Raw genomic sequence first — 21,029 nt, 5'->3', positions numbered from 1 at the left:
AGTTACAAGAGGCACTGTAACACCCGTTACATTTTTCTCATTGTCCATTACATTTTTTTGATTGTTAGTAATCCAATCCTTTGCCTGAATTATTTTTTCCTATATAGCTTATAATATTTATTACAACATTCCACTGTTTCCCAGGTTTCCTAATTGCTTAGTGTAAAATGTTCTTCTTTGTTATTTTAACTTTGCTTTTAAACTTCTCATTTGTGCACACTGCTTTTATAGCTTTCTCTCTATGAGATGTGTGTCTTATTTAATTCTCTGATATGGATTCTAATGATTTTGTAAGTGTTCTCTATTTTCATCCAGTCTTGCATGCAATTCCATGGTTTTTAAACTCTATTTTATTGGGAAAACAAATTAGGAAGAGGTCAAAAATACAACTGATCCATATCACGCATTCCTGACTTTTGAAAGTTTGCCACAACTTTTAATTTCTAACATATCCTAAATCACACATTATGATGAGTAGGCAGCTCACAACCATTTGGTGAAGGGTGATGTGCTTGAACACTCAGGCCCACTCAGAATTCTTTTGTTTGGTTTTTTTAACAATCAAGCCTTTTTATTGTTTTCAAAAGTTAGCCTAATTACTTGGTCTGTCCAGCAAAACCAGACTTTCTTTTTTAAGCCTAGTCTCATTACAGCAAGCATTTTTAATTAAGTAAGCAGAAGTTGTGTCTGGGAAAGAAACCACCTAGCACAGCATAATACTCATAAGTCCAGACAATTAACCCCCTTTTTTTTCCAGCATTTTCTCAATCCATATTCTTTTCTGTATCACTAATGCAAAAACATTCAAACAGCAACAGAAACACGCAACCTTATCTTGAACCAAAACTGCCTAGCAACCTTTTCTTCCAGTAGGGTTTCAGAGAAGCAAATGTCTATTTTGGTCTTGAATTCTAAAGTGAGTTAAATATGTAAGCAGTGGTTATAAAATGTTTTTAAAATATAAAAATCAGACTAAATGCAACTGTAAATCTTGTCGACAGTGTTCTGCTGAACTATTCCTAATTCAGCTCAAACATGCAAATCTCATAACATAAGCAGTTTATCCTCAAAAAATTTCTTGATTAAGATCTCTTCAGATCTCTTAAGATCTCTTCTCTTCTTTTTGAAGTAGCAGAAACATCATGTCTGAAAGACCACATTCTAGTGCTAGACCCACTAAAATGGAAAGCTAGCATGAACAGCAGTAGTTTAATGCCTGAGCTCTTCATGTCCAATTTTCCTCCCGCCCAGACAAATGTACAAAATGTTGGCTAAATCTCACTCCTCAATTCACAGCCCTTATTGTCTATAAAATTTACTACTAACAAATAGTAAATTTGCATTGCCAACTACAGAAAAATTATTGAAGAAAAAAACATGCTTGCTGCATGCTTAGAGCAAAATGCTTTGCAAAATATTGGTGGTACAGTGATTGAACCCTTTTCCCTACAATATCACACCCCTGCAGAACATGTTTCTTCTAAAAGCATTAACAGTAGCTATGACATTCTTAAATTTAGCTGAAGTAGTAATATTGAAGCAACACACTTACTGGTTTTAGAAACATTTTACCAAATGAAGATATTAGATTTTACTAGAGTTGCCTAACATATATACCATACTCTGTTTTAAAACATTCACCTAACCCAAGAACTTGAAGTTTAACCAGATTGTGTGTGGGATGATTTTCCTCAGCTTTCACAATATACTTTCTTTTAAGCCATTCCCAAAACATAGCTCAGCAAGTCCTAAACTGCTTGTTGAACTAGATTGGTGTTTCTCTTAAGACCAATAAAAGATTCAAATAAATAAAATATCTGATTTTAAAGAGCTGAAAAACCATTATATACCACAGAATCACTCACAACACTGATTAAAACCAACCCAAGCTCTGCTACACAGGTCAGCTGAACTCAGGTTTTTATATGTTTTTAGCCTGTTTAATGTTGCTTTTTAAAGAAAGAGTTAACAGCATTATTAAGTGTGGAATGTTAAGTGTTTATGCAGTAGTCTCCCTTAAATGGGGGACATATCCTCAGTTGCTACAAAGTGGTACTTAATACAACTCTGTTTTCTTAAGTAGAAGGTAAAACCAACAACTAAGCTGTGTATATTTTTTTCCTTAAGTGACTGATACTAAACTCATTTCACAGCATGATAATTATTCAGTCCAGAAACACCACACTAAATCAACATGCACCAGCCTACAAAAATGAGAGTTCAGTCACTGCACTTGGAAGACTCAAGCCTTTGCTCACACAAACAGTTGCACTTCCTATAGCAGATGTTCCCAAACTGTGCTATGCATTAGGAGCCACTGCTCCTGATCTGGGTGTGAGAATGAAGACAAAATAAAAAAGAATAGAAAAATAAAAATGGAGTCATAAATAGTTGCAACCACTATGGAATAAATGTTTATTCCCTTAAAGCCTAAAAGCAGGTGTGTGCATCTTGCTCAAAATACCTCTATCAGCCTTCCAGATTCAGAGAAGGTAAAAGGAAGGCAAAATGAGATTTCCATGGGAGCTGAGAGGCAGTTTGTCATTTTTGAGAGCAAGAAGTGGGCAGGTTACAGGACCTTGTAAGTGTAGGATCAGGAGTATTATGTCTTTGTCAGAGAGGGTCAAAAGTGGGTGGGAATTTCTACGTTTCTAATCCATCAGTGGTAGTTCTCACCTTAAAGTTGAGAAAAAAACAAGCCTCAAGAATGGCTGCATATGAATATGTATAATGTAGGAGGAACAGAAATAAGTGTTAGTCAGTTTTATAGTTAGTCAGTTGCACCTAGTCACCTGATAAAATTTTAGTTCAGATTTTTTTTTTAAACATACACAAGGAATAAAACTTCACTTTTGCTTTTATCTTGTACTTAAAAACAGAAAAGTAAATCTCAGGAAGCATACAGTTGCTCAAATTTGTAATCTCTCACTTGAGCTTTGAAGCTTAACAACCACATAACAAACTGCATACTGCTTGTGGTTTCCAGACTCAGAGGCAATGAACTCTTGTCCCCTAACTATCACAGAGATGACAGTCACCAGCTGAATCACCAAAACCATATCCTGGCATACACACATTTCTTCTGAGCTATTTCCCATTCAGTTGCTTCTCTTGGTACATCATCTTTGCTTCTTCAGAAAGAAAAAAGGTCAGCAAGAGGTGCATGGTGGTAAATTGTAACTTATCATCAGAGCTATTGATGTGATACTGCTTTAGCCAGAAAAAGGGATGGAAAAAGGGCTTCCTAATTTTTTTGAAATGAGGCACAAAAAAATCAAAGATGAAAGTGAAGTAATTTAATTCTTTGTGGAATGAGATCTGTGGGAAGCTGAACCTAGAGTAACAGTTTCCTACTTCTGAGCCTTTGGTTCCTAAAATCAGAGTTCTCTCTTCCTATAACAATTTTTCAATATGTTAGAACAAAGCAAAAGCGAATCAAATATTGCATATTGTTTAAACGGCCATTTGTTAGGCTTTTGGTTTGTAGAAAAGAAGACAAGTTAATAACAACTAGAAAATTACAATCTACTACCAGAGATTTTTATTTTTTAATAAATCACTAGTTCTGAAATGGTTGAAGTCTTTGCTTAAGAAAAAAATCATATTGAAATAACTGTTCCTTTTTATACATCAGTATTAATTTTTATTATAAAGCCTAGGAATCAAAAGTGTTTTTTAAATTCCCTTTACAGCTCCCAGTTATTTTCTTATCCATCAGTTTTATTAGGCAACTTACCTCATGCAAACTTGGACCTGGTGCTCAAACATTAACTCAAATTCTTTTTTTTTTTTTTCCCTACTGAAACAGTGTCTTAACTTTATCTTCACTGAACTGATGGCTCAACAGCAACTTCATAGGATTTTTGCCTGGGGAATTTCTCTACCATTTTAACTGATAAAACAGAAACTGTCAATTATATTCCATACATGAAAGAGGACAGTTTATTCTACTGGTAAAAGGCAATGTTGAATTTTGCAACTACTGCATTAAAAGGATATGGAAGTGGGTTTGGAAGGTTTCTTTACAAGACCATTCAATTCCAGACCTTGCTATATAAAAAATATTAATGAATAAGCACTTTCTAACAGAAATATCTCCTATTTAAATTGAGAGAGGAAAAAATGCATTTCAGCAAAAGAGATGAAGTTGTATTTTTATACCAATCCATAACTTCTCAGCAACTTAGCAGAAGGCTTTCTGAAATGACTGAATTATAGCAAGGGAATCAAGTGGGCTTTTGGAGGATTGCTTCCTTTCCAGACCAAGGCTGTCTTTTCTCTACTTGGGATACAGGAGTCACTCACAGCTTATTTCACTGCCAGAGCCCATGGGCTTATCTTGTAAAAAGACACATGCATGTCTTTGGTCTGGTAAAAGTAAATCAAACAATAAATTGCATAAGCAAGGAGGAAACTGGGGGCTACCCTTATTTTTCCTCTAAATAAGTAAAATGCAACATGCTAAAAAATGCAGCATAAAGAAAAGCATCAATAAAGGAAAGACATCATCCTTCAGTTTGTAGCTCAGATGGAGACACCAAGAGGAAAAAGGGAATTCATTCACAAAGCTAGTGTCTTCTGGTGGCCCCAGGAATTTTACTGCTGAATATGTGACAATGGAGTTTGATGGGGAAGTCAGATTATTTGACCAGTCAGGCAGTGGACTTACTCCAGTAATCCCTACTTTATGCAATAGTTAGAACTTGTCTTGAGGGGCCAAGGATGTATATATTTCAGCTCATTAGATGTTATACAATGCCATGCACGAAGTGTGCAGTACTGTGCAATTCAAAAGGCACATGGGTTGAATTTCAAGAGGCAATTATTCAGTGGAAAAAAATGAGCATCTCTTTGTTCAATTAAAAACAGAGTTTAGCATGCATCAGTAAGGACAACTAATTCCCATTTGTAGGTCCCTTTTAATGTTCACAGCTGGCAGGCAGTAAACCTACATTTTCTTAAGGAGTTTCAGATAACGGCTCATTCTAGTTCTTACAGTTTAGTTCATTTAAGTTTATAGAATAACTATGGTGAAGTTTTATCATTAACAGAATACCTTCTTAAACATGCACAGATTGGACATAGCACTGATGAGCACGAACTCCTGAGAGACTTTTCCCAGGAAACATTTATCAATGCATTACCTGAAACTTTGAAGAGCACATTTGAAATTCATTATTTTTTACCTCTTTAAAAAGAGGTAAGTTATTTAATTTAATTTATTATTTTTAATAATAAATTAATAAAATAAACAATTACAATGACCAAGGTCTGGTAAATAGAGTTAGCTTCCAGCTGGATCTCCAAGGCCATTCACAAAGCAATCATTCTTTAAGCGAGTAGTTTATGAAAGCATGTACGCAGCAGAAATTGTTCAAACAGAGGTGAAGCTTTTGTTTACTCAGGAAAAACAAACAGTGTTAGAACTAGCTAGAACTGTAAACATCTACAGAACTCAATCATACACGTCTTATTTCCTGTTTGACTGTATCTGTATTCTGATAAGGCAAAACTAGGGCATTTCTCCCATTGGCAAACACACACAGGAGGAAAACTGCTGAGTCACAAACAACACAGACAGCAGCAAAGACCATTCCAGTATTAACAGATTATTTGTACACATTTTTAGTTTATATTCATACTGAAGCCTTAAAAAAACTAGGACATATTTCTAAGGTCATAGTCAAGCAAACCATACTTCTACAAATTCAGATGGATGAATCATGAAGCCCATGGAAGACAGATGTTGAGAGCCCAGTTCAAGCTCTAGTTATAATTCTCCACTCAAGCTGTCATTGGAGGAGGGAGCAACAGTTGTGGTGATTCGTATTACAAAACCAAAAAGCTCCAAATCACTTTATCTTTAGGTGCTACAGTACAGCAATAATGTTAGAAAAGATAAAAAGACCTGGAATATACAAGGCCAGAGAAGCAGAGGTACTTCCTCAGGCTAGGCTTTTTATCTTGCTACCTGTTCTAGGTTTCAATGTCATACAGCAGCGTCAATCTCCAGAACACTGATGTTGCTAGAAGAGGATAAATTATATTTTAGGCTCTGACCTTGCAAACAAGAGTTGGGAATCCTGAGTAAAGCACAGAACAGTATGCTTAAAACTAATCTCCCTATTAACTAGGCCTACAGAGAAATAACAAATGCTCTGTATACTGGGACAGGGTTTTTAAGTAATTTTACAACAGCTTTGTGGAACACAAGAGGCTCCTACACTGACTTTTCATATGCCTTTGATTAAATAGTACACATAGGGCAGAGAAGAAAAAATAACCTTTCATTTCTCTTCCTTGCAAGGGGAGTTCTAACAATGATTAACATCAATCACTGAAATACCAGAATGTAATAGGAAAAGAAAATCCAAAGAACATATTAACTGTTAGCATTTGTGTCTGGTTTCTCCTCTTATACTACAAATACACTAACATTTTAAGTTTTTACTTTGTTATATAAACAGAATTTTCAATCTTAGATATTCCGTTTGGGTTATGTTAAATTGCATCAATCCATGGGGGTATAGAGCTGCCCAGCTGCATCAGATGCTTAGTGACACAGCACTCCTAAAAATAAAAGCTAAGATTGTGGAAACATACATATTTTGAGATTTAGAGTGATGTCACAGCTGCATGGCTCTAATCATCATTTTTGAAGATCAGAATTTAGGACTTCAAAGCTTAAATCCCTACTTATCATCTGTTACGTAAAATACAGGCTAAAATAGTCTTTAGCAGACAGTCCCAAATGGTCAGTGTGAATCTCAGGAGATTGGAGGGAAGGGGGGAGGCTTGGAGGAAAAAAAAAAAAAAAAAAAGGCAGTGAAAGAAGCAGCATGGATTAGAAAATAACATGAATGGCATGGTAGTCTGATACTGAAATAGCTACACAATTCCCAGGTTCACATTTTGTATTAATTTTGTATTTGGGCCAGGGGGAAGACAGTACAAAAGGAAACAGAGTTGGTTTGTTTGGGTTGGGGTTTTTTTCCCCAATATTTTTTTCTCTCCAACTCTCGGACAAGATTCAAAGAAGTGCATTCAAAATTGTGAAAATTACTTCATGTGCATGGTATAAAATACCAGATAGGGGAAAGTAATTAGAGAACAACCAAACTATGGGGTATTTTCTACCTTGGGTGTAGAAAAATGGCTCAAGGTAGTCATGAATCAAGTAATATTAGCCAGGCCCACTAGAAGCTACTGGCAGCAGCAAATTCCTACACAGCATCTACAGAAACACTCCAGAGCAGTAAGTGCAGCCTAATTCCACTGCTCTACAGGGCTGTAGCTTTTCCTGCTGTGGAGATTAATTATCTATGCATGCAGCAACAGGAGCAGGGAAAGAAGGTATAACTTGAAAGGGAAGTCACACCTTCAAAAAATACAGGAGGAAAACTGCATTAGACACACACAGCAGGCAAAGATGGTACATGTCTAAAATAAAAGCAAGTCAGGACTGTATTATCCTGGTCTTACTGGGCTGCATTTTAATAATTTTTGTGCTTTCAGGTTTCTGTTCCAGACCACCACGTGCCACTTGGATGAAGGGCTATCTATATCTGCTAGACTGGCAAAATGTTGCTGCCCTTCTCAGTGTGACAGAATAAACACATTGTCTCCCACTTTGCCTGTCTTTCCCATTTCTATATCTTAGCCATACTCTCCAGAACAGGAACCACATGCAGTCTGTTCTCTCCAGCACATAGCATGATAGAACAGTGGGCATGACAGGAAAAATACATTATCAAAAAATATATTCTATGTGATGACAATGGCTGCACTGCAAATTTAAGCCATACGATGCCAAGGAATGTGTGTTAATTATATTACAAAGTTAAAGAAAAAAGGCAATGCAAACTTAGTGGAAAAAATAAATCTTAATTATTTTGTTATTGCTGTGCTTGCCAGAATCCCTAGCATCCCACATAAGAAACCAATTCTAAACTAATTTTGAGCGGAAACTTTCTTCTATAAATGCAAAATACTGCCCAATAAGCAAGAGGGAAAAAAAAACCAAATACTTTAAACCACAGGAATTCTTAGCGAAATGGATGAAAGGACAATTAATAAGCAACATGTTGAATTTAGTTTCTTATGTATTGATACATACACATAGCACAGCTACTTCATTTTAGATTCTGCAAGCCTCTCCTTTATTCTCAGTACACCTTTAAGAAGAAAAATTAAGCCCCTAACATTAAAAAAGTGATCAGTCATATAAACTCTACTTTTAACCCTTTAATCTGTTTCACCAAAATCCCAAGAACAATTATGAATGATTTTCTTTACCACAGTAAAGTACTTTAATGATTATCAATTCATCATATAACCAACGACCAAAGCTAGAGGCAAAAGGGCTTTTTCCTTTAGTATGGATGGGGAACACAGGCTATGCCTAAATGATTGTCCAGTTGTGCTCCAGATGCTGAGCTCACACTAACCTGCATCCACACAAAGAGCTGTTGTCCCACATTCTACTTTATATTTTTCACTGCTGAATGCACACATGCATGGGCACTTAACAGCAAAATGAACTGAAATAATACCAGGACAACACACAAAGGCTTTAGTGATTGTCAGCAGACACCTGCCTGATTCATCCCAGTCTCTTATATATAAAAAGCTTGCCTTAAGCCACTTTCAGAAAGTATCTTACATGCACAAAATAAACACTCCAGCAGTGATTTAAGCTAACCTGCTTGACTTTGAGGACTGCTAATCCACTTCAGTACAGCAGGTAGAAGTGCACAGCTGAGATGTGACACCACCCTAAACCACTTTTTAGCTTTGACTTGCCACACAAGACTTTATATAAAGAAACAGACTTGAGACGCACTATTTTAATCCACTACTACAATTTCCTCCTTGAATAAGGTCAAATCTGTCCATATAAAAGCATGCCTGACATGGGCATACAGAAAGCCTGCTGACATGATGTGGACTTGAAACTACCCTGATCACACTAAACTATAGTGTATGTAAAGAGTCACTTAGCAGCACAATAACTTCATTAACAAAAAAACAACAATCAAAAGCCACTGCCCAACAGAATACAATCACCAACACTAAGACCTTTTGAGGCTGTGGAAGAGTAAAATGCATACAACTATTTCCTACAACCTGAAATACTGCAAGCATGCAGAGATCTACCATATTTCAGTAGACACTATAGAAAAACTCACGCTGTTCTTTAGCGCCAGAGAACATTCTGTACCACTCTACCATCTTAATAACTAGGGGAAATGAAACCCCTACTCATTTATTTTATATATATATATATATATACACATATATATAAACACACACGTTTAGCTTTTAAGTAACACCAGAAAACCCTGTAGATGTTTAAGTGAGGCACATTTATTCAAATTGATGTAACTCTTTGAGATGTCTTTCACAAAAAGAGTTCTTTTTCTCCCCACAGACTTCCGCCTTCAGAAAGCAGACATTCACTCTAGATTATTTAAACTTGGAAAAATGCAAGTGTTTTCTTTGAAAAAAATATCTATTGTTACAGCAAAAACTTGGGTTTCCTTTCAAGCAAGATCATATGATTACGCGTTTATATTTTACTTTCCGCAGGAATTTACACACCCCCCATTTGCATCCTGTTATTCATTTAGCGTTTCCCTTCACTTCAGCATGCTGCGTTAATAAAGTGGAGCCTTGGCTCAGCCTGGGCACTCAAGGTGACAATCAGTGCTCCCTCTTACATTTGTCAGATTTATTCTACAGGGTTTTCCACATGTATCCAACCACACAAAATGCTCTTTCAAAAAAACCATTCTGAGAAGCACAGCACAGACAGAGCATGAAAATCAAACCTGGGGCTTTTCAAGGCTTTTTTGCCAATTCTGTTCTTCAAAGTACTAATTTTTCTTTCGGAAGGTGAATGTTACTGAAATAGATTCCATGTTATTTAAGACTACTAAAATAGTCTAAAGACCTAATTTTCACTCTTCTGTCAGTCACAAATTGGTTACTTTTGTTTATCTTCATTGAAGTCATCAATGTTAGTCTTTAAATACCTTCAGATGGAGACTGATACTAACCTGATTTGTAGGTCCTACAACACAAAGATCTGAAAAGAAGTAGCAAAAAGACTTTTTCTGCTAATAAAACCCTTTAAGACAGCTTCTACTGAAGGTATCAATTCTTTTTTTCCCTGTAGAGAAATCACACCTTAAACTTTAAATCATAGCCTTAACTTTATTCCAGGACCTTCAAGTGCAAACTGGGGGGAAGTAGCAGGAAGAATAAAAATTAAGCAGTCCCATTCCACAAGAAATTGGAATAAGAAATTAAGATTTACTATTATCACTCCCTCCCAAATAAGACAAAAACTTGAATTATTTCAGAAAACATCATTAAAGCAACCACAACAAAACACATTTCATTGAGATGAGAACTTCTTCAATTCACCAAGAGAACACAGACAGGCAAAATAATTTCTTTTACAGCAGTCTACCTGAGATAACCTTTTGCAAAGATTTTCATGAAACTGAGGTGCCAAGAGAACTCTCATTTGATGGGAGAAAATATTTGCATTTGAAAAAAGCACAGCTAGAAATATTTGGCCAGCTCTAGCTTCAGAGGTTGAACTTCATACTAAAAATTGTCCTGAACAATCACAGAAATCAAGACACTTGGATATATTCTTCAAACAATAAAACAATATAAATTCATAAGCACTAATAAACTGAAGACAGTTGACACAATAAATGAAAACTAATATTCTGTATTCCTGCAGGAAAACATGGAACTGTTTTAGACAGGTTTCTTGAATCCTTTCATCCATGTTTTGAAGGCTGAGATAATCTTAAACTGATGAGGACAGAGTTTATTATAATGTCAAATAAAACTTGAAATTTAATATCAATTTCATTGCAATAAGATTCTTTAGCTACAGCTGATCAATAAGATTTCATCTTCAATATAATAACTGTAAAATCTCAGTGACTGATAAAAGAAAAGGACGATTAATTAAATACAAGCTCCTTGCTTCATTCCTGCACTGAATAGGATCAGACTACTCCTGCCTTTTAAGATACAGGCAGGAAGCCAAGCAGTGCATCCCACTCTACAGAGCAGCTCAGGTAGTGAAGGAGAGAGAGAGGGACAGGACTCCTTGGCCAGCTCGGAGGTGACCAAGGACACACACTTCTGACCCCATGACTACTCTGAGTGCTGCTGTATTGCCCTGGCCAGGACTGGGGTCAGTGCACACCTGCTGTGCAGAACATAACTGCAGAACCTTAGCTGTCGTTTTAATGCCTCATGTCCTGCATTAATCAGGGCTTGGACATGGGAAAGATTTCGTATCTATCCTTTACAAGTCACCTGTGCAATAAACTGTAGGAAGGGGCACTATCAATTACTTTGTATCAAAGTCATTTTTGATGAATCATTACGCAAAATACAGTTGGATGGGAAGTCCTATGACATATTTTGAAACAGTAATAGTTTTACTAAGGCAATTTTCTGAGGGGGGAAAAGAGAAATCTCTTGGGCATCTTTGACAGTCTGATGAAAAGGATTGAAGGACTCATTAAGGGCAATATTACTTCCAAATGCAAAGCTTTGAATGACTGGTGACCTAAGTGAAATGTAAGTAGTTACATTTGGTTTCAAGAAAGTGGAAAGCTTACTTTACACAGTTCCATTGTATATATTCATGCAACTGGAGGTTCCATTAAAATGCAGATAAATTTAACAGTTTTAAGCACTTAAACAGCTGAAATCAACATACAGTATAAACTGAATTTTACAAGCAGTTCAAACCCAAATAAATTCCCAATGCTTACCATCAAAAAAACTTTTTGCTCTCAGGTAACTGACGCTAAGCCTAAGCACAGACAGCTTATCCAACTTGGCGATCACATCCTGCGGGAAGGGCAGCAGGCTCGCCAGGCGGTCCAGCTCCGCATTCAGGCGGTCCCTGTGTCTCTTGGAGGGATTGGATTTGACTCCTTCAGCTGGGGACGGCTTTACACTGCGGCAGAAAAACAAACACAATGTAAATGCCAGCTCCTTTCCAAAATGAAGGCAAATATTTGCTGTGCCTAATGTTACATATTGTCTCAAACTGTAACAACCAAAATGTTTTCCCCAGTGACTTTGTTCCCCATTGGGGAAAGAAAAAAAAAAAAACAACCTAAAATGGCCTAATCTCTCCTCCAACACATACATTGTTAAATGAAGCAGTTTGAGCTACAATGTCTACTTGAACTTTTGAATAACCATTCAAAACCTTTTACATTCAGCAATTTTTATAAAAATCTTCCTATGCTTTCAGTCAAATATCACTTGAGTTCTCCCAAATGTTAGTATTCCAAATATACCGATAACTTTCAGTAATATTTGTGTACAAATAAATTTGGCAGTACACTTTTTCACTTCAATAACAATTTCTCACGGATGTCCCTAATTTTATCAGTTTGGAACAGGCTAGTATTAATTGAATATAACAAAAGTTTTAGTAACTTCCTAGGCATCCAAAACTATACTAAAAACCATGACATATAGCTCAGTCAGCATGTAAACTTTTTGCAGGAAACACTGGAAGCTCATCCCTTAAAGCATCTCACAGTTGAAGGCACTTCATTTGAGTACAGCACGGCAAAAGTGTGCCTTTGGACAGTACAAAGAACAATTTAAAAATCTGTGTTATGAATTACATAATGAAGTTTTTGTAAACTTGCTCTTTTCCATTTATATCCACCCTGAGCTCCAATTCCAGATACTTGGATACTCACCCCTTCCCACATACCAGAAGTCTGTGAAAAGGGTTAGATCCCTACTCATTTAAATTACTACTAGTCATTACAAGCAAATACCGAAACCAAATAATTTATCTGCCTAAGCCATAGTACATTTTATGTTCTTTATTAAACAGTCTTCCAATTAGAGAGTGAGTCATTGTCACTTTTCCAGTACTGCAGTTCTACGTGAGATCTACAGCAGTTATCAATTTGTGCTGCTCTCACAGAAATGTTGGTTCTGCAAGAGGCATCACTCAAAAATACTGAGCAGAAAGACATTCAGCAGCTAATTTCTTCAGTATTTCATTTAATCTGCTCCCAACTGTCATCCTTATATCAATTACATGGTGAGCAATTGCAAAAGCTCCAATAGTTATTTTTGCCACTGCTGGAAGTAAACCATACGGAAAAGTAATTTCATCTTGTATTTTCAGTCAAATGAGTACTGATAGAGTGGACAGTCTTATTTTTAGCTTGCTTTTACTTTATGTTTCAATCACACCTCTTGTTAGTTTAAATCCACGCCCTTCTTTTTACAGCCATGGCTTATTCAATTGTTACTTGTCAAAAACTTGCCACTTCAGCCTGGCTGCCTGCTCCCCAGCACTACAATTGCCCTTTTCCACATTAAAGGAGCCTTATGTGGAGCCTGGAAATGCAAAGATGCCATAATGCAAAATGTTGATAACAGACAGAAATATAACATATCAGCAGAAATTATTTCCCAGATGGATAAAGTTAAACTTGCTGCAGAATAAATACTATAAATTAGTAATGCTTTAGCCTAAAAACATTTGAAAAGTGGGCAAAACAGTTGAAGCAAGAATTAGGAAAATTCTCTCTCTTAAAAAAAACCATAGGTTCATCATCATTGTCAATGGATGACTAACTACTTGGTTAGATGGGTGCTTCGGTCACAAATCATGACTTTGACACCAGCAGTTCACCATATTCCCAAGTGAACATTAAATAATTCAGCAAGGTTTTCTTCATATTCTCTTATGCTGGTAGAAAATTAATTTGTACAAGCCATATAATTAGCAAAACTTACATATAGCCTTTAAAAAAGAAAGTTAAAAATCATCAAATCTTAGCAGCAACATTTAAGGGATATTTCTTTAATATTTTATGTATTAGACTGTTTCTAAATGTAGAAACAAAATAACAAATTTCAATTAAGCATGTAACAGTTGTATAACAACCAGTGAACAGCTAACTACTATCAAATCAAAGTGGTTTGCTTCTGAAAAGCAGAGGACCTGATAGAAACCATTTAAGACATGCAAACTTTACAAAATATATCAGCACTAAGTAACAGGCTTTTCTGTCTTAACAACTGTACCCTGCTTTGCTTTAAAGTTGCAAATTGACCAAGCAGCTAAAACTATGTTTAACTTGCAGTCATCTAATCAGATTTAGATGTGATTGTTTTTCTACTTTGCATTTACTTTCTAAAGATTTCTCTTACTTTTATCTAGCTGAAAGCATTTCTGAGTACTAAGTGACCAGTACTTATATCATAAATCTTGCCATATTCTCTCCCCCAAATCAAACACCGATTATCCCTAATTTTCCCCTTTGTCACCCAACTAAAATTCATTACATAAAAATGGATCCTTCAGTGACAATGGGAATGAGGGCAGAAATGCATAAGCAGCAACTTAACCATTTTCCATCCATTTATATAAGCCCTTGATGCTGAAGACAGCCCAGATTCAATGCAGAAAATTGTCTTCAAGGCAAATTATAAGCTATGTCAAGATTAAATCTATGCATGTGTTTTATTTAAAAGAAAAAAGAAAAAAAAAAGACTAAAAGAAGGAATGTATTTAAGCTGATCTTTCCATTCTTAATCTTCTACCTTTCATAGAAAATCTGAATTCTCTAACCAAAGGCCAGAGGTCTCTGTACACTCACTGCTTCTGAACTTATCTACAACCCTTGTCACCCAAGAGCTGCAAGACAAGCAAGAACACTTAATTTTTTGATTTAACAATTTTAAAGCATTTCCATCACAAGACCAGCTGACTGCTGTTTTCACAGGTCTGCTACAGCATACTTAATTAGAAGTTTTCACTACACATGCTCATCATGTGCACCTTTATAGGCATTAACCCCAAATGTTTAAAAAGTGCACAATTACCTGAGTCTTAATTATTATCAAAAGGCCAAATTAAGTTTCAATATTTACATGCTCATTTGTATTATTTTAGATGGAAATTTTAGTAGTTTCTGAGAAAATGCAAAGAGAGAACAAGCTTATTTTGTTCATAACAACATAAAACACTGGGGGAAAAAAAGTAGAAAAGCCAAGCACTGAAAAGCATGATATCTTACTAACAAGACTGAAGTGTCAAATGAAATCAGAGAATAAATGAATGTGCAAAAAAGAACACTACAGAGATGTTTTAAAAAAACTAATTTGTTAAAAAAACCTAATTATTAATTCATCAGAACTATCTTATTCCTTAGGAAAGAGGGATATAAGGAAAAACATACAAGCCACCTAACTAATAGATTTCATCTTCTCAGTTTTGAGTATTTTTCATCTCATATTTAATAGTACATGCAATAACACATCTTTTTCCTATGCACAGGGTTTCACTCAGTGGAGGCCAGGTATCTAAAATCAGTTATGAAACTAAGCAAGAAATAGAATCCTAAAAATATATTTTTATTTACTTTAGCAATTAAAAAATACTTCTAAGAATTTACTCTTATTTCCCACACTGAATTTGCAATTACTGAAAATTCAGCTGATGATTTCTTTGGAAACAACAGATAAGAATTACTGCCTATCAACCTCTTAAAGTTATTGTCAACCAATCTTAAAAGGGCAGAGACCCTTTCATGGCTCTTTCAGGGGAGACTGAGACCACTCAAGATTCAAACTGCTGAAGGGATAAAGTTGTTTTATTAAAAAAACCTCAGTCAGTGACACACTACTCATCTGATGCTGGGCTACTATTTGCCATCCAGTAGCAAACGGTTAGTTCAGGTTGGTTTGGTGCACTAAGGATTCAACCAGAGTGACAGAAACATCTAGAACACCAATCAAGGATGAAAGTCTGACACTCAGTTTTAACATATTTCACAACTTTCTAAGATAACAAGCCAGCATTTATTGGAAAAAGAGAAACAAAAAATTATGTTCCTGCCTACTGATCATGTTACTTATATACGTATACCTTCATTTGATATAGATTCTCCTTCTTAAAAGTACTCTTTTGCAAGAAGCATTAACCAAAACCAACCAATCAAAAAAAAAAAACCCACAAACCTTAAAACAAGCGACTTTTAACAATAAAGTGACTTAGAACAGTGATTTTACTATATGTAACATAGAGTTACCCCAAGGCTGACAAATATATATATATATATATATACACATATAAGAAGTTTATTCTATGTAAGACAACAGTCTTACTACCTCCATTTCAAATAAGAGGTACAGACTCCTTTGTGGCAGATAATTCTTTACACAAAGCAATATTTCAATGATTATTTTTCTTTTCTGATGAACTTCCTTTTTGAAAGCTTATTCTGGCACTTTTTGTTTGTTTGCCTTGAATGAACACATAAATAGTTCAATTTTTTAAATTAAAACGTGTGCTCTGCTTTCTAATACTACTAGGACTACTCATTACTAAAGATCAATCAGTCAAAACTCTGGAGTACTTAATGTCCCAAATACATTTAAGATAACAAAGAAGAAAACCCTATCATATTTTTTTTTAATTTGATCTACTAGATAAACAAATCATTATGCTTTTTGTCTCTGCATAGCATGAAACATTTAGAACTCCCCACCCCATTCCTTGTCTATTACATTCATCCAGTTATACAAAACAATTCTTATCCAAACACTGAAAAAAAGAATAACAAACCAAATCAGAGCTAGTAAGCAAAAAGACCTAAAAACTGCAAGTTGGAGCTGTACTTTTATATAATACCTTTCATCTCACATTAGAATCTATCTGCAGTAAACCCCACTTCCATAAAACTTACATTTTTTCCCTACAACTACAATGCTTTTATATTAGTTCCCATAATAGTCACTAGACAAAAGAAGTTGAAGACTTGGAAAAAAAGACAAAAACAGAAAGCAGGGGCCACACATTGCTCCCCAAGCCTCAGTGGGGAGTGGAGCATCCCCCAGCTCTGCTGCCACCAGGGGGACTCATAGGGTTTAAACCCTAAAGAGGGAGGAAATTGAAAGACTCCAAGGTATTGGGAAAGTGATTTCTGTAGCATATCACAAGCAATTGCAGTGCACGTGTTTAGCATCTTTTTCTTCTCTCCCCTTACATGACAAGATAACAAGAAGAATTGGAAGGAACAAGGAACAACTGCCTATTATGTTCCCCCACAACTGTGTTTCTTTTTTAGCTGCAGTACTGTAATTCTCAACTGAATCAAAAAAGCACATTTCAACACTTGGCACAGTCAGACAACAGCCTGTGATTCCCTCTCAAATTCAGCTCTCTACAGGGCAATAGTAGAAACTGGGAGTTGAGTTGCAAGAAGGAAGTTTCTTAAATTGTTACGGAGTTATGACCATGGCTTTCATGAGTTATTTGTACCTGAAACAAGAAGTATTTCTTCTGTTTAATTTTTTTCCCATGGCAACTATGGCATTAGAGTTAGACCTTCTTCCATTTCTACAAGCCTCTACAGATCTTACTAATTATTATGCTCCATTAAGAGGTACCTATATGACAAATAAAACATTAGAACTATCAACAGATATAATCTCTTCTACAAAAGATATTAGTCCCAGTAATGTATCACCTCTACCTTTTTCTGTTCTCTTCTTTTTGGGTTTGGTTTTTTTTTTTTTTTTTTTTGAATAACTGAATTCTACTGAGAGGAGGAAAAATTGAATTCAAACAGATTAAAATGACAGTAGTGTCAAACCTTTATTAGCCAGCACCAAGTACCTCTTTCCTCTCTCTTGCAATCAGTTAAAAAAGGTTTATTGCCCGTGTCACTTTTTTTTGGCCTAAAGGTGTGGTCTGTAAAGGTGTGGTGTGTATGTAGTTATGTGAGAAATCAGAACCCTCTGACCCATTAGCAACATTCTCCAAGACTGGCCCAACAGAAGCAGCAACCAAGGAGGATAAGGTATTTTGAGAAGAAAAGAAACACATGAACATGATAAGTGTGTTAAAAGCAAGATAAATGTCTTACATAAAAATAATTTCCAGTAACCCAAGCAAGGTGGGTTAATAATTAGCCTCCATTTCAATTATAGGTGAACAAACTGTTTCAATATGAATGTGTTTATTTTGAGAAGAAACTTCTCCCTCTGATCCTAAGGCCAATAGATAAATAGTTCCCATTAGTAATAAAGCTTCAAGTTCAACTACTCACAGCAGTTCAGCCAACTTACATAACAAGAAGATACAGGGAAAAGGATTACTTACATAGACACTACAGTAAGGTAAAACAAAAAGATTTCACATCCTCTATCCAAGGCTAACCAAAATTTAATAATAAGGAGATCTTACCAGCAAGCAGAATACCTCATCATTCACAACCAGAACCTCTTGCCTTTAGCTATTAGTAAGCTACAAATGCTACCGGTACATTTCATTTCCTTGTGAACAAACACTGATTTCATTCTTAAAAATTGGAAACTACAGTGTGAATTTAATTAGGTACCTCTATAGTTTTTATTTGGAAATAAATGGTCAAAAAAGCAGGCACTGGTGTTTTCATAATTAATGCATTTTTTAGCAGGTGAATTATATATATACACACACATATGTATATACACATAGATACACATACACAATTTTTCAACTTTTTTCCTAATTTGTGGGGTAAAAATCCAAGCTATGTACATGCATTCATTCTAACAACTCCAACCATAAAGAAGCAAGCACTCAAGCTAATTCCCTTCATCCCGAGACTGATTTGTCTGCTGTGAATCTAAAAACATATCATTCACAACACGATTTGATCAAAAATTTCCCATTCTCTCCTTCTATGCTTTTGTAGCCCATGTAGTTATTTTACACCTACAGAAGTAGCCCATAGAAATGCACTTGGATTTTTTGAGCATTGCTTATTTTTCTTGCAACTCGGTAGTTTACCTTTGCTACTTTTTATGACCTAGAGATTCTTGACTTTCAGTTGAAAGTGCAAGTTAAGCATCTCTTCTAGCCTAAAAATTCCCCTCTCACGAGAGCAACGTTTTAGTGAATCATATAAAACCTAGGATGCAAACCTAAAGCAGGTGCAGCAAACAAAATTATTTCAGCACTAAACTGTTCCCACAGTTTCAAAAATATAAATTAATAAACAAAAAGCCCCTATATAGCCAGGTGTTTGAGTTTGGTTTTTTATTTTTTCTTTCCTCTTCCGACTGGTCTACAGCACTTGGGTTTCTTTGACTCTGCACAAATAAGCGCATCTCATGCGGTACCGGAGGATTCAAGAGGAGGGTTCAAGCCGGGGGTCCAGCACTCCTAGGCAGGCCCTACACAGTGGGAACCGGCCAAGCCTTTCCCGACTCCGACCCCGCGTTCCCCGCAGAGACACCTGAGCGGGCCGGGGGCCGCGCGGTGCGGGAGCGCGGGGGGAGCGCGGCCCTCGCCCACGGCGGCCACCGCGGCGGGGCGAGCGCAGCCACCGCGCGGAGCCGTCACCTCAGATGCCTCCCAATCTAGGTCAGCCGGCTGCGCCGCGCTGCCGGCACCGCTCCCTCCTTCCGCCGCCCCGACCCTCCGCGCCCCGACACTCCCTTCTTCTTTTTTATCGGGGTGGCGGGAAAATCCCTAAAAGCGGTAAGAGTCCTGCCGGCACCCCGAAGCAGCAGCAGCGCTCCCGGCGCCCCTGCCCCGTACCGCCCCCGCCGGGCCCCGCGGCGCGGTGCGGGGCAGGACGGCGCGCCCCCCGAAGCTCCGCGCTCGCTCTGCCCTCCTCGCCTCGCCCGCCCGCGGCGCCGCTTACATTTTCTGCACAGGTTTCCGCCGCTTGCGACTGGCGTAGGTGACATTGGGGTTCATCCTGCCGCGGCTCTAGCGCCCCGCGCCGCGGGCGCCGCCGGCCGGGGGCCGCCGCCCCTGCTGCCCGCCGGGTCCCGGCTGCCGGGAGCGGGCGAGCCCCACCGGCGCCGCAGCCCTGGCCTCGCTCCGCCCGCGGGCCCCGCTCCTGCTGCCTGCGGCCGCCCGGAGCTCGCTCGCTCGCTGTGGCGGTGGCGCCTTCCCCGGGCGGGCGAGGACGGGAGGCGGAGGCGCTGCGGGGCGGGTTCCCAGGTGATCGGCGGCGGCTACACCCACTCGCCGCCCCCGGAGGGCACAGGTATGGGGGCGGTCGGGGCTTTCCAGCGCCGCTCGCGCCGCGTCTCCCCGCCAAGGCGACGCCGTCTCCCCGTCGGCTCCTCTGCGGCGGTGGGAGGGTGCGCGGCGGGCTCTGCACCCCGGCGCGGCCGCCGTCTGCTGGCCGAGCGCCTGTCAGAGTGCGCGGCGCCGGGACCGCCCCGCAGCGCCCGGCCCGGCCCCGCGCCCGCTCCCGGCCGGGTCCCGCCCCGCCCGGCTGACAGCCGCCACCGCCCCCTCGCCGGGGAGGCCCCTCGCGGCGGCGGCGGCGGGCGGAGGAGCAGGGGCGGCCGCGCCGCCATGTTGGGAAGGTCACGCCAGGAGAGGGAGGACCGGCGCGGCGGCGGCGGGAGCGCTCCGGGGTGGGCACGGGGATGGGAGACGGAAAAACCCCCAGCCTCTGGTGGCCGGGGAGCGATGCGAGGGGGGCTCCCGCGGCCAGTGAGAAGGAAGGTCAGCTCCGAGAGGTCATGTAGCCCCGATAACAGAAAATAATCGGGGGCGGCAAGGGGAGAGGGGGAGAATCACAGCGTTAAAGTTGAAAGACAAATGACACCATCTCAGTGGCACCGTGATGTCCGTGTCTGTCAGTCCACGTCCCCCGTTCCCCCTCTCTTCCCGCCTCCGCCGGACTGACACCGTCACAGCCGCAGGTCGCCCCAGCAGGGAAGCCCAGAATACCAGGCGACCGCCCAAAATAGGGGGTTATTGGGGGAGAAGCGGAAAGGCACCGGGCTCCACCGAGGACAAGGACAGCAGGACACCTGGGGACAGAACGGAAATCACTGGGGGCAAGGTTGTCGCTCGCCAAGCATCGGGAGGACCGGCGGGTCTCAGTGACCGGGGACGCGGCTCATGTCCCATTAGGTGACAAATCTCTGAGACATTGCGCTGATATTTTCGGCTAAACATTAGTTTCAAATGAAAGGAGCTGCAT

The 21,029-nt window shown here is 38.8% G+C and overlaps 1 protein-coding gene across 1 annotated transcript in view; it reads right to left on the bottom strand.

The window, feature by feature from the left end:
- The window catches only part of AHR (aryl hydrocarbon receptor), a 62,119-nt gene extending 42,319 nt beyond the window's left edge, over positions 1-19,800 (bottom strand). The window contains exons 1-2 of the mRNA XM_066554087.1: positions 19,725-19,800; positions 11,811-11,998 (exon numbers count right to left, since the gene is read on the bottom strand). Coding sequence (XP_066410184.1) covers positions 11,811-11,998; positions 19,725-19,780 — 244 coding nt within the window. The 5' untranslated portion in view covers positions 19,781-19,800. The remainder of the gene's footprint in view (positions 1-11,810; positions 11,999-19,724) is intronic.
- Between the last annotated feature and the right edge of the window lie 1,229 nt (positions 19,801-21,029).

The sequence above is a fragment of the Molothrus aeneus genome, chromosome 1, assembly GCF_037042795.1.
Source record: "Molothrus aeneus isolate 106 chromosome 1, BPBGC_Maene_1.0, whole genome shotgun sequence".
NCBI lineage: Eukaryota > Metazoa > Chordata > Aves > Passeriformes > Icteridae > Molothrus > Molothrus aeneus.
Note: the sequence above shows the minus strand (reverse complement) of the source record. Positions and strands in the feature narration are given on the sequence as shown.